The sequence below is a fragment of the Camelus dromedarius genome, chromosome 12 (assembly GCF_036321535.1).
Source record: "Camelus dromedarius isolate mCamDro1 chromosome 12, mCamDro1.pat, whole genome shotgun sequence".
NCBI lineage: Eukaryota > Metazoa > Chordata > Mammalia > Artiodactyla > Camelidae > Camelus > Camelus dromedarius.
Genome location: NC_087447.1, coordinates 9,590,166 through 9,602,627, shown reverse-complemented (window position 1 = coordinate 9,602,627; position 12,462 = coordinate 9,590,166). Strand labels below are relative to the sequence as shown.

General features: G+C 41.7%; 1 protein-coding gene across 1 annotated transcript; it reads left to right on the top strand.

The window, feature by feature from the left end:
- The first annotated feature begins 13 nt into the window (after nt 1-13).
- On the top strand, nt 14-11,691 carry SDHAF2 (succinate dehydrogenase complex assembly factor 2). Its single transcript, XM_010986969.3, has 4 exons — nt 14-171; nt 4,115-4,338; nt 4,419-4,528; nt 11,378-11,691. Exons 1-4 carry the CDS (start codon nt 136-138, stop codon nt 11,506-11,508), a joined length of 501 nt encoding a protein of 166 aa, XP_010985271.1. The 5' UTR covers nt 14-135; the 3' UTR covers nt 11,509-11,691.
- Nucleotides 11,692-12,462: the final 771 nt, after the last annotated feature.

The window sequence follows — 12,462 nt, the reverse complement described above, 5'->3', positions numbered from 1 at the left end:
CACACGCACAGCCACTTCCGCCATACGCGAGGACGCATCTTCCGTCTCAAGTCCTCGGCGACGCTGCCTGCAGATCCGGTGTCCGGAAGTTTCCGGAAGTGGCCGTCCGCCGGCTTCCGATGCGGGTCGGAAAAAATGGCTGTGGCATCCGTGTTCCCGGCTCTTGCTCGGGTGAGGAAAGTGGGGATTCAAGGGCCCTGAGCAGGCCACAGTGGGAACTGTGTCTTGTCTTCCTCCGCGGTCTTGGAGACTGGGAGAAGCATCCAGCTGCTTGATAGCCCAGGACAAGGGCAGACCCAAGGGGAGGTCGATCTTGCAACGTAGGAGATTCGGGTTGTGTCCACCCTTGCCTGAACCCACGATGTGCCTGTCTCATAATATCTGTGAACGATCAGGCTTCGTGGGAGACCCAATTCAGATTTCACCTATTTCCCAGGTGGAGCTGGCCAGACAGCCTCTGGGCGCCCCTTCACTCTGTTCTTAGGACTCTCTGTTCTTTTAAAATTCTCTAATATTTGTCATGGTTTCACATAGCTTCATAAGATTTTTCTTCTTTTTGAATATAGGCTGTTAACATTGTAAACTTCTCTCTTAGTACTGCTTTTGCTGAATCTCATAATTTTTTTTGTATGTTGTGTTTTTTTGTTTGTTTGTTTCCATATATTTTCTAATTCCCCTTTGATTTCTCCTTTGATCCATTGGTTGTTCGAGAGTGAGTGTGTTGTTTAATTTTCACATACTTGTGAATTTTTTGGTTTTCCTTCTGCTGTTGATTTCTGTTGTGGTCAGAAAAGGTGCTTTGTATGATTTCAGTCTTTTTTGTTAAGACTTGTTTCATACCCTAACGTGTTGTCTATCCTGGACAGTGTTCTCAGTGTGCTTGAGAATAGTGTGTATTCTGCTGTTGGGTGGAATGTTCTGTGTATGTTTGTTTGGTCCATTTGGCTTACAGTGTTGTTCAAGTCCTCTATTTCCTTCTTGCTCTTCTGTCTGGATGTTCTGTCCATTACCAAAAGTAGATTTTGAAATCTCCAACTATTATTGTGTTACTGTCTATTTCTCCCTTCAGTTCTATGAATATTTGCTTCATATATTTGGGTGCTCTGATGTTGACTGCATATGTATTTGTAATTGTTATATCCTCATGGTGAATTGACCTTTTTATCATGTCCTTCTTTATTTCTTGTGACAGGTTTTGACTTAAAGTGTGCTCTATCTGTTATAAGTAGGGCCATCTCTGCTCACTTTTGGTTATCATTTGTATGCAGTATATTTCAAACTTCCACTTTCAGCCTACATGTTTCCTAACATCTAAAAATGAGTTTCTTGTAAAGGCATATAGTTGGATCTTGTGGGGTGTTTTAATCTATTCAGCCACTCTCTCTTGATTGGGGAGTTTAATCCACTTACATTTAAAATAATTATTCATAGAGGAGGACTTACTATTGCCATGTTGTTAATTGTTTTCTATCTATCTTGTAGCTTTTGTGTGCCTCTTTTCCTCTCTTGCTGCCATCCTTTGTGTTTCATTAATTTTTTTTTTCCTACAGAGATGGGCTTTGATTCCTTTCTCATTTTCTATTATATATAGGTGTTTTCTCTGTGGTTACCATGGGGCTTACATAAGACATCCTATAATCTATTTTAAACTGATAATAACTTCAGTCACATAGGAAAACTCTGTTCTTTTACTCCTCCCACCTTATGTTACCACCTTAGGTTATCAACGTCACAATTACGTATTTTATATTGTGTATCTATTAGTATATTTTATAGTTTTTTTACGTTTTTGTCTTTTAACTTCTAAGCAAGAATTAAAAATGATTTACACACCATTGTTACAGTGTTACAGTATTCTGTGTTTGTCATATATTTACCTTTACCAGTGAGCTTTATGCTTTCATATGCTTTTGTGTTGCTATTTAGTGTCCTTTGGATTCTACAGGCTTCTTCAATTTGGATTTCCATTTCTTTCCCCAAATTTGGGAAGTTTTTGGCCATTATTCCTTCAAATAAGCTTTCTGCCCCTTTCTGTTTCTTTCCTCCTTCTGGGACTCTCATAATACTTATATTGATCTTCTTGATGATGTCCCATAAGTCCCCTAGGCATATTTCTCTCTTTTTTTTTTCTTCCTTTTTTTTTCTTTTTCCTTTTTTTTTTTTTTTTTGTCTTCCTCTGGGTAATTTCAAATGATCTGTCTTTGAGTTCACTGATTCTTCTGCTGGATCAGGTCTACTGTTTCACCTCTGTAGTGAAATTTTCAATTTGGTGTATTCTTCAGTTCTAAAATTTTTTTTTAAATATTTCTCTTTGTTGATATTCTCATTTTGTTCATGCATTGTTTTCTTCAGCTCATTGAACGTCTTAATGACAGTTATTTTGAGTTATTTGTCAGGTGGTTCATATACCTCTGTTTTCAGTGTTGATTTCTGGAAATTAATTTTATTCCTTTGTTTTGCTATTTCATATCCCTTGCAACTTTGTGCATAGATCCATGCATTTGTAAAAACAGCCAGCTCTCCCAGTCTTTTTGGGCTGCCTTTGTACAAGGAAGGACCTTTGCTAATCAGTCCAGCTAGAGCATCTGGGGGGCCTCTCAAAACTTCTTTGTGGAAATGTCTCCTCTAGACTTGTCCATGCAAAATCCCAACTAGGGATTTGCTGGTTTCTTTTTTCAGGAGCTCATAATCTCTTGCTCCCTCTGGTGTCTATTTGTGGTAGTGCAGGTTCTCGAGCTGCCACAAACCTCCCAACTCTCCTTCTCAGCAGCCCCCAGGCTTCTACAGTGTCCGGTGTTCCTTGAATGCTGCAAGTTGGCCAGGACAGAAACCAGTCCCTTGTGCAGCTTCTTGAAAAGGAGGAGCTTTGGATGCATGCTCTGCTTTTTTCTTTCCATTGGCCTCTGTCTGCTGTCCCATGGGTCCTCAGGAGCAGCAGCAAGCCACCCAGCTCTCTTGTTTTCAGAGGCCCCCAGGTATCTAGAGTGTGTTGAGTCCTGTGAGCGCTCTGAGACAGGTGAGACAGAAACCATTCTCTCAGGCAGCTCCCTGAAAAGCTGGAACATTGGATACACATTCTAACTCTTCTCTCCCCAGGAAGAAGTCAGGAGTTGGGGGTTTTCTCCTGCTTGTTTTGTACTGAGCCAGGGGTAGGGATGATGGTGAGTAAGTATATCCTAGTCCAAACCCTCACCTAGTTCTCAGCAGCCCCCAACCTGGCACCCTTTCTGTCACACTTAGATTCAAACAAGACAGAAACTAGTCATTCAGGCACCCCCCTGAAAGGCTGTGTGTTGGACGTAGGTTTCAGTCTTCTTGCATCCCCAGGGAGAAGCCAGGAGCTGAGAATTATCTCCAGTTGCGCTGGGCTGAGCCGGGAGGAGGGTCTGTGATGAATGAGTGCCATGAATTTTCCTTCCAGCTGTAATGCAGCTGGTTTTGTGCTCACCTGGGGTTCAGGAGCTTCTTAACTGGTTTATGGATTTCTCATAAAGGGAATTGGTCCATGTATTGTTGGGGAGTTGGTATCTCCATGGTAGAAGAGGGGTGTGGGGCTTCCTATTTCATCATCTTGCTGACATCAGCACCTTCTCACATCTTGGTAGTTTTTGCCGTTCTCTAGATGGCAGACTTTGGGGGATTAGGGACCATGCCATCACCATATGCTCAGATTTTAATACAGGCAAGTGACCAGAATGCAAACCATATTTTAAGAATTTTAAGAAAATGCAAAGGAAGGAGAAAATATTTCTGCTGAAGAGTTTCTGGGAAGGCACTGGTTAAGAACACGTTTGCAGTTAGGGCTGGGCTCTAGTCGTTACTGCAATTACTCTCTGAGTCTCAGCTTTCTAAGCCATAAAGTGGGGACAGTATCAGCACAACGAAATTTTTTTATTGAATTATAGTTGATTTACAGTATTTTATAAGTTTCCGGTGTATAGCATAGCAAGTTACCATTTTTAAAGATTATACTCCATTTACAGTTGTTATAGGAATCAGCATAACTTCTTAAGGACTAAATAAGATTGAATACATCTTGTACCTAGTAAGTGTCGAGTGAATGGTAGTCGTTATTACAAAGGTGTTCTTGGCTTGTGTGGCTTGTGTGTTTCAGATGCTTGCTCTGTCTCGGCGCCACCTGGTGTCTCCTTCACTCAGTGTGACATCGTTCAGACGCTGCTACAGAGGTGACAGCCCAACTGATTCCCAGAAGGACATGATTGAAATCCCTTTGCCTCCGTGGCAGGAGCGAACCGATGAATCCATAGAAACCAAAAGAGCCCGCCTGCTCTATGAGAGCAGAAAGAGAGGAATGTTGGAAAACTGCATTCTGCTTAGGTAGGGGAATAGGAGTCTTGGTGTCGCTTTTCTTTGACTAGAGACAGCTTTTTCAAGTTCTTTCTCTTTCTCATTTCTAGCCTCTTTGCTAAGGAATATCTGCACCACATGACAGAGAAACAGCTAAACCTCTACGATCGCCTGATTAACGAGCCCAGTAATGACTGGGATATTTACTACTGGGCTACAGGTACTGGGCATGAGTAGCAGCATGGGGTGAAAAATAGGGTGACTTGGGCTGACTTGAGCCTGGAATTGTATCAGGGCGATTTTTTTTCCTTTTATCATGCAGTAGACACTCAACCCAAACACTATTCACATTTTTCCAAAGCGAGCAAAATTTGTTTTATTAGTTAAAGTTCTTTGTTTGCAAGCGATAGAAACCTCTTCTGTCTAGCTTAAGCAAAAAGGGGATTTAGTGGAATTTTATAGGAGGCTCACAGTATCAAAGGGGAGGTTGAAGAAAAACCAGGCTGGGAGTGGAGTGGACCAAGATAGCTCTGTAGGGCTGCACAGCAGGCGGGTCTTGGGAGTCACATTCTGGCTGCCTTTGTGAGGAATGAAGTCTCACTGTGTGTAGTTAGATTCACTTTGGCTGTGAGTTAAAAAAAAAAAAGTCCAAAACAATAGTAGCTTAAACAAGACAGAACTCTCTTTCTCATAACAGAAGTCCAGAGATAGACTCTCCAGAGTGCAGAGAAGGGTTTCAAAGTCACATTGTCCAGAGTCCTCTTGACTTGCTGCTCCTTCACCTTCCCTATTTGTCATCTACCTCATGACCCAAGATGGCTGCTGAGGCTCTGTCTGTCATAGCCACATTTCAGCCAGGAAAAAAATATGGCGAGCACACCCCATTTTTTATGGATCCTTTTCAAGAAATTATACATCGTAATTCCCCTTCTTTTCCATTGGCCACAGTTTAGTCACTTGGCTGCACCTGGCCATAAGAAAGAAATAATGTAGTCTATTCCATGTGCCCAGATAAACTGGGGAGTCTATTATCAAGGAAAAATGGGACAATAGATATGAGGGGACATCTCATCCATTTCTGTCACACTCTGTATCTCCTGTTTTTGTGTTTCCACTGAATATTTGTATCATAAAATAGAAACCATTCTATGGGTTCCAAGTATGAAGGGTAACAATACAGGGTCTAGAAGCTTATATAACCATTAGAAAATCCACAAAGTGTGAAATATTTACCATCTGGCCCTTAATAGAAAATGTTTGCCCCTGACTTGGCATCATGTATTTGACATTCATTTGTGTGGTTGTATCAATAGTTCATTCTTTACTATTGAGTGGAATTCCAGCGTGTGGATGTACCACAGTTTATCTACTGAGCAGTAGAGGAACGTTAGGGTATCTCCAGTTTTAGGCGATTATGAATAAAGCTGCTGTAAATCTCTGCATACAGGGTTTTGTGAATTTAGGTTTTAGTTTTTCTTGGGTGACTGCCCAGCGGAAGGGTTGCTGGGTCATATGGTAAGTGTGTGTTTAACTTCATAGCAAACTTTTTCTCTGATGGGCCAGGTAGTAAATATTTTGGGCTTTGCAGACCATACAGTCTCTGTCATAATTATTCAAGTCTGCCATCATGCGTGCATACAGCCATGGACAGTATGTAAACAAACGAGGGTGACCATGATCCAATAAAACTTTATTGGTGAGCATTAAAGTTTGAATTTCATATAATTTTCATGTGTCGTGAAATATTATTTTTTCCCTCAATCAGTTAAAAATCGTTCTCAGCTCACAGGCCAGACAGAAACAGGCAGTATGCCATAGTTTGCCAACTCCTATGCTAAGTGGAAGAGGCTAGACTCAAAGACTACATACTGTATGATTCCATTTATATGATACTCTAGAAAAGGCAAAACTGTATGGAAAGGACGCAGACCAATGATTGCCAGGGGCAGGGTGTGAAGAAAGGAATAGATGTTCCCTTTCACTTGATCTTAGCCAAAAGGCCGAGAAGCAATAGATGTTCCCCTTCTTTACCAGTGCTTGGTATGATTGGGGTTTTATTTGTTTCTGTTTTTAGCCACTCTAAGAGGTATACAGTGGTGTGTATCACTGTAGTTTTAATTGGCATGACCCTAATGACTAAGGATTTTGAGGGTCTTTTCAAGTCATTTGCCATTCATAACTCTTTGGTGGTGTGTCTCTTCAAATTTCCCCCCATTTTTTTTTTAATTGGGTTGTTTGTTTTCTTTTCCACTCTAAGCATTTGATGCTATAAATTTCCCTCTAAGTACTGCTATAACTATATGTTGCAAATTTGGATGTGTTATGTTTTCATTTTCATTCAATTCAAAATAGTCTCTAATTCCCTTGTGACTTCCTCTTAGACCCATGAGTTACTTAAAAGTATGTTTAATTTTCAGATATTTCCAGATTTTCCAGATATTTTTCTGTTATTGATTCCATTGTGACCATGGAGCATTATGTTATACAATTTCAGTTCTTTTAAATTTTTTTGAAATTAATTTTATGGCCTGAAATGTGTGTCTTGATAAATGTTCCACGTGAATTTATTTGAACATAACATGTTGTTCTGCACTTGCTGGTGAAGTTTTCTGTAAATGTCAAGTAGGTCAGGTTGGTTGATACCATTCTTCACGTCTGGTATATTCTGACTGATTTTCTCTATACTCCGTATCAATTAATGAGTGTTGAAATCTCCAGCTATAATTTGGATTCATCTAGTACTCCTTTCAGTTCTCTCAGTGTTTGCTTTATGTGTTTTATAGCTCTGTTATTCTATGAAGACATATTTAGGATTGTTGTATCTTCTTGATGAATTGAATCCTTTATCATTATATATTGCCTGTCTTTATTGCTGATAGCTCCAAAGTGTCTGATAGTAAGGTAGACGCTCCAGCTTTCTTTCGATTAGCTTTTGCATGGTATGTATTTTTCCATTTATATTGGTTTCCTATTGCATAACAAATTACTGCAATTAGTGACTTTCAACAACAAACGTTTATTAGCCCATGGTTCTGTAGGTCAGAAGCTGTGGCCAGATCTTGCAGTCTGAAATCCGTGTCATCTGTTGTACATTCCTGCCTGGGAGCTCATTCCGGTTGCTAGGAGCACTCATTTCCTGAGATCCTGATTGTCTTGCTAGCTGTCGATCTCTTTCAGCTTCTAGAAGCCACTCTTAGGTTCTTACCATGGCATCCTCCATCTCAGCAGTGGAGACCCTCCCTCACATGGACTCCCTCTCATGCTTCACAGCTCCCTGACATCCCCTCCTGCCACCAGCTGGAGAAAATTCTGCCTTTAAAGAGCGCATATGATTAGGTCATAACCACCTGGATAATCTTCCTGTCCTGAGGTCAGTGGTGCCATATAACATAACCCAATCATGGGAGTAAAGATCATCGTATCACAGTCCTGGGGATTACACAGGGCTTATATACAGGAGTGTGGGAAATACTGGGGGCCAACTTAGAAATCTGCTTATCACACCATTCTTTTAATTTATCTTGTCTTTACATTTAAATTGAGCTGCTTATAGACAGCATATATAGTCATTCTTTTTTTAATCTAATCTTATAGTCTCTGTCTTTACATTGGTGTGTTCTGGCCATTTATACATAATTAATTTGTGGGGTTTTTTGTTTGTGTTTCCTAGTTCTGTCTGTCTGTTCTTTATTCTTTTTCCCCCTCTATTTCCATGGATTTTTTTTTGAGTATTTAAAATTTCATTTTATCTCCACTGTTCGTTTATTATTTATATCTCTTTATAATTTTTTTAGTGATTGCCCTAGGGTTTACAGTATACTGTAAGTAATCACCTTTAATCAATCATCTTTAATTAATCACAGTCTACCTTCAAGTAATATTATACTGCTTCATGTATAATACAAGAACTTTTTTTTTTGGCTTGGTTTTTTGTTTTTGTTTTTTTTGGCAGGGGAGGAAGGTAATTCAGTTTATTTATTTTTAGAGGCAGTACCTGGGATTGAACCCAGGACTGTGCATGCTAGGCATGTGCTCTACCACTTGAGCTGTACCCTCCCCCTGTAAGAACTGCCACTAGTATACTCCAATTCGTCCATTCCACGTTTTGTCCTATTGTTGCCATGCTTTTCAGTTTTACTTATGCTGTGAGTCTACACTGCTTTTCTGTTGTTTCACTTTAGACAGTTATCTTTAGATATATTTAAAAGAAGGAAGAGGATACATTGTATTTTGTATTTATAAATATATAAGTTACATGTATTATATATAAATATGTGTGTGAGATAATATCCAATGTGTATTGCAATGTGTAAAGTACATTATATTTTATATTTGCCTTCATTTTAATCATCTCTGGAGATGTTCATTTCTTTATGTAGAGCCATATTTCTCTGGTATCGTATTCCTTCTGCCTGAAGAACTTCTTTTAATATTTCTTGTAGTGCAGGTTGTCTGTTATGAATTCTCTCAGTTTTTGCCATTTTCAAAAGGTATTTTCAGTAGGTATAGAATGATAGGTTCACCATTTTTCCTTTCAGCACTTAAACATGGGCACTCTTCTTTTGCAAGGCTGTTTTGTGTAGGATGGAGTCAGCCTGGTTAGGAGTTGACCTGGGTTTGGATCTGTGTTTTATATCTTCCATCATTGTTGGAAAATTCTCATCCACTTTTTCTTCATGTATTTCTTCTGCCACAGTTTCTTCATGTATTTCTTCTGCCTCTCTTCCTTCTAGGATTTCGGTTACATTTAGTTTAGACTGATACTGTCCCACAGCTTTTGGATCCTGTGTTTTGTGTCTCTCACTCTTATTTTTCTCTTTATGTATTAGTCTGGGTAATTTACACTGGATAATATCTATTGATCCATCTTCCAGTTCACTAATTCTTTCCTTAACCATGTTAAACCTTATGATGAGCCTGTTGAGGTCATTCTGCTTATGGGCTACTATTTTTCTTTTTAACATTTCCATTTGACTTTTATAGTTTCCACCTCCCTCATCTTTTTTTCATATGTTTTTCCTACTTTTTCCACTAGCACCTTTAACATGATGGTAATAGTTACTTAAATTTCCTGTCTAATAGTTCTAACATCTGGGTCATTCCTGAGTCTGTTTCTGTCGATTGCTTTGTCCCTTCACAGTGCATTGTTTTTCATTTTTCTTTTGTCTGTATGTATTTCATAATTTTGGAGTAAATGTTAGACATCATGAGTAAGTCAGTAAAAACTGAGGTAAATAGTATTTATGCTTAGAAATGGGCATGCTGCTTCTGCCAGGCTGTTAGAATGGGAATCGAGTCCGTCTAGTTAGGAGTTAGGCTCACTTTGGATTTTGTTATTCCTGGGTTCTCTTCAGTTCACCACCAGCCTCTGTTGCTCCTGTGTGCTCAGGGTGGGGGCTGAGTTGCCAGAGGGTGTTTCTCAGTGTTTTGTTCTACCCTCAGCTTTCAGCCTTCCTGTGTCTCTGTGCCTCAAAGGGAATCTCTCACTGTGTTCTTGTCCTCCCCCAGCAGTAGCTTCCTATTGATTTCCTCTTGGTGCTTGTTGGTTTGTGGGGGGTGGGGGAGATCTGGAGGGTGTTTTCTGTTAATCCTGGTCCAGCTTCAGTCCCTGTGGCCATGGGTCTCAGGGGTGGCCTTTCCCAGTGATCCTACTGATCCCACAAGGGTAGAGGATTTTTTTTTTTCTCTTTCCCTCCCATATGGGTCCTCACATGTGGCCTGTAGGAGACAGGATTCACTGACTTACTCCAAGTCACTTGAGGCTTTTGTGCAAGGCTTTCTCCGGCCTCCTGCTCTGGACCGTCTCTGTCACGAGCACACTCAGTGGAGGTTTGTTGAGAAGAACATGCACATTGGGGCAAAGTCTCCTTGTGTCTGTGGCTCCCAGAGATTTCATACTCTCCTGCTAGCCTACACTTGGCTTTTGGCAGTTGGTTAAAAATTTTAGCTGAATTCTTACCTGTTTGTATGGTGCCCAGTGCTCTTCTTCCTGTGCAGGTGAGCAGGTGCTCATTTCCAGTTTCTCCTTTCAGAGGCTCTTTCCTTAGATTTTATTCTATTTGGTGCCCTGTGACCTCAGCTCTCTGATGACTTCAAGAAAGTTACGATGTTTCTAGTTTATCTGACTTTTTCATGTTGGGATGAGTGCAGTCTTCTCTCCAACTTTCAACATCCTGGGGGGAAGCCTAAATCTCCTTGACCTTATTTTGATTGTCACAAAAAAACAGATGCCAGGCCCACTAGATGCCAGGCTCTGTGCTGAGTGGGGGGAAATCAAACTTGGTTTCGGGGAATTCCCTCTCCTTGTATTTCATCTTGCTAGAAGGGAAATTTCAGAGCACATTACCTGAGCTTTCCCAGTGGGAGTCTTTGCTTGTAATTTGAACCTTAAGTGAGTGTCTCAAGGGTGGAAAGAAAGTTGGAGGCGAACAGCATCCCACCAGACCATCCCTTCCATGGCCAGAGGCCGGCATCCTCACTTCTTTAGCTCTTTAGGGCCTCGGTTGCCTGTCCGTTTAAATCTGGTTCTCCAGATTCTTGTCAGTTTTGTGGACCTCTAACAGTCTCCCAGTAAACTCCTTTTTGCTTAAGTTTCCTAGAGTTATCAGTTGCTGTCACTTACATCCAAGGACTTTTGCCTCAGGACATTTATAGACTAGAAAGGAAACACAGTACCCAGAAAACAACTGAAGTACCAAACGCAGAGCATAGCAGTGGATTGGATGGGCCCAGGGTCGGCAAAATTGTTCATAAAAGACCACACAGTAAGTGTTTTAGTCTTGCAGCCACACGGCCTCTGTTGCACCTACTCAGCTCCACCAGTCCTGCAGGAAAGCAGCCACGGACAATATGTGAGCAAATGCGAGCAGCTGTTCCGGGAAAGCCCTGTACAAATAGAGGCTGCTGTAGGTTCATGGGGCCGGCTGCCGTGTGTATTTAGGGGAAGGATGGCGCTGGTCTGTGTACCTGCCGTGGTTCTTGGCCAAGGCCAGAGTTTGGAGTTTCGAGATCCTTCTACCTGAGAGATGACTGACCAGCATAATTCTTTTTGCCCATCCTTCTCTTGCAGAAGCAAAACCAGCCCCAGAAATATTTGAAAATGAAGTCATGGCACTGCTGCGAGACTTTGCTAAAAACAAAAACAAAGAGCAGAGACTGCGGGCCCCAGATCTCGAATACCTCTTCGAGAAGCCACGTTGAGCTGCGCACGGCTGCCCGCCTGGCCTGGGTCCACGGGCGCTCACTGCTTGTGACCGAGAGTGGCCTTGGTTTCCTGCTTCTCCTTAGGTGCTCAGCCCGCCCAGACTGTTCGCCCTGCCTCCCATGGTGGACCTACCTCCCTCGGAGGACATGTAAATAAATGTTCAGTGTATCTCACTCTAAGACCTTTTCGTTCTGTCTGAGCCTCAAAAGCAGCTTTTCCATGTTACTGGCCCTCAGGCCTGTTTCTCGGGCTCCTGTCTGCGGATGCAGGGCTTGGCCACTGCGGGGTGCTGTAGGGGAAGAGATTGCGCCGGCTCCTTGCTTCAGCCAGAGATGTGCACAGTGAAAAGGGGCAGCCAGCTGCGCTGCTGTGTGGAAAGTTCCCCGGTGACTCTTCCAGCCTGGTATGGTGCTGTCTGCCGAGGGAAGCTGATCCAAGCCCACTGAGCCAGATCCTTCCAAGGCCCAGCAAGCAGAATGAGGGGGGCGGGCAGGGACGGCGAGGGCGTGCCGCTTAAGAGGCAGCGTCCTCGTCCTCAGATTTTCTCTCAAATGCTCACTCTGTAAACAGAATTGTGATTGAACATTAAAGAATATTTTAAAAAGGAGAATCCCAATTCCCCAGCCCTCACACAGTAATTTTAATTTTGCCTGTTCTCGTATAATCCATAGTCATATGTTTGTAGAGTTTTAAAAGGTCACAACCATAGGTTTTATCTCCATGTAGCACTATAGCAAACTTTTTCTGTATTTCTGCAGTCTCCACAATTCTTTTAGTTGACCAACAAATAACGCATAAGAAATAACATTTACAGTGAATCAGTTGAAAATGTTTAGCTCTAGGGCCGAAAGACTTCTGCATCACTCAGAAGGTGGTCTCACTGGGGAACTTTGCCCTCGGAGCTGTAATCCAGTCAAAACGGGGCCAGGACCATCTAAAGGTGTGGCTCA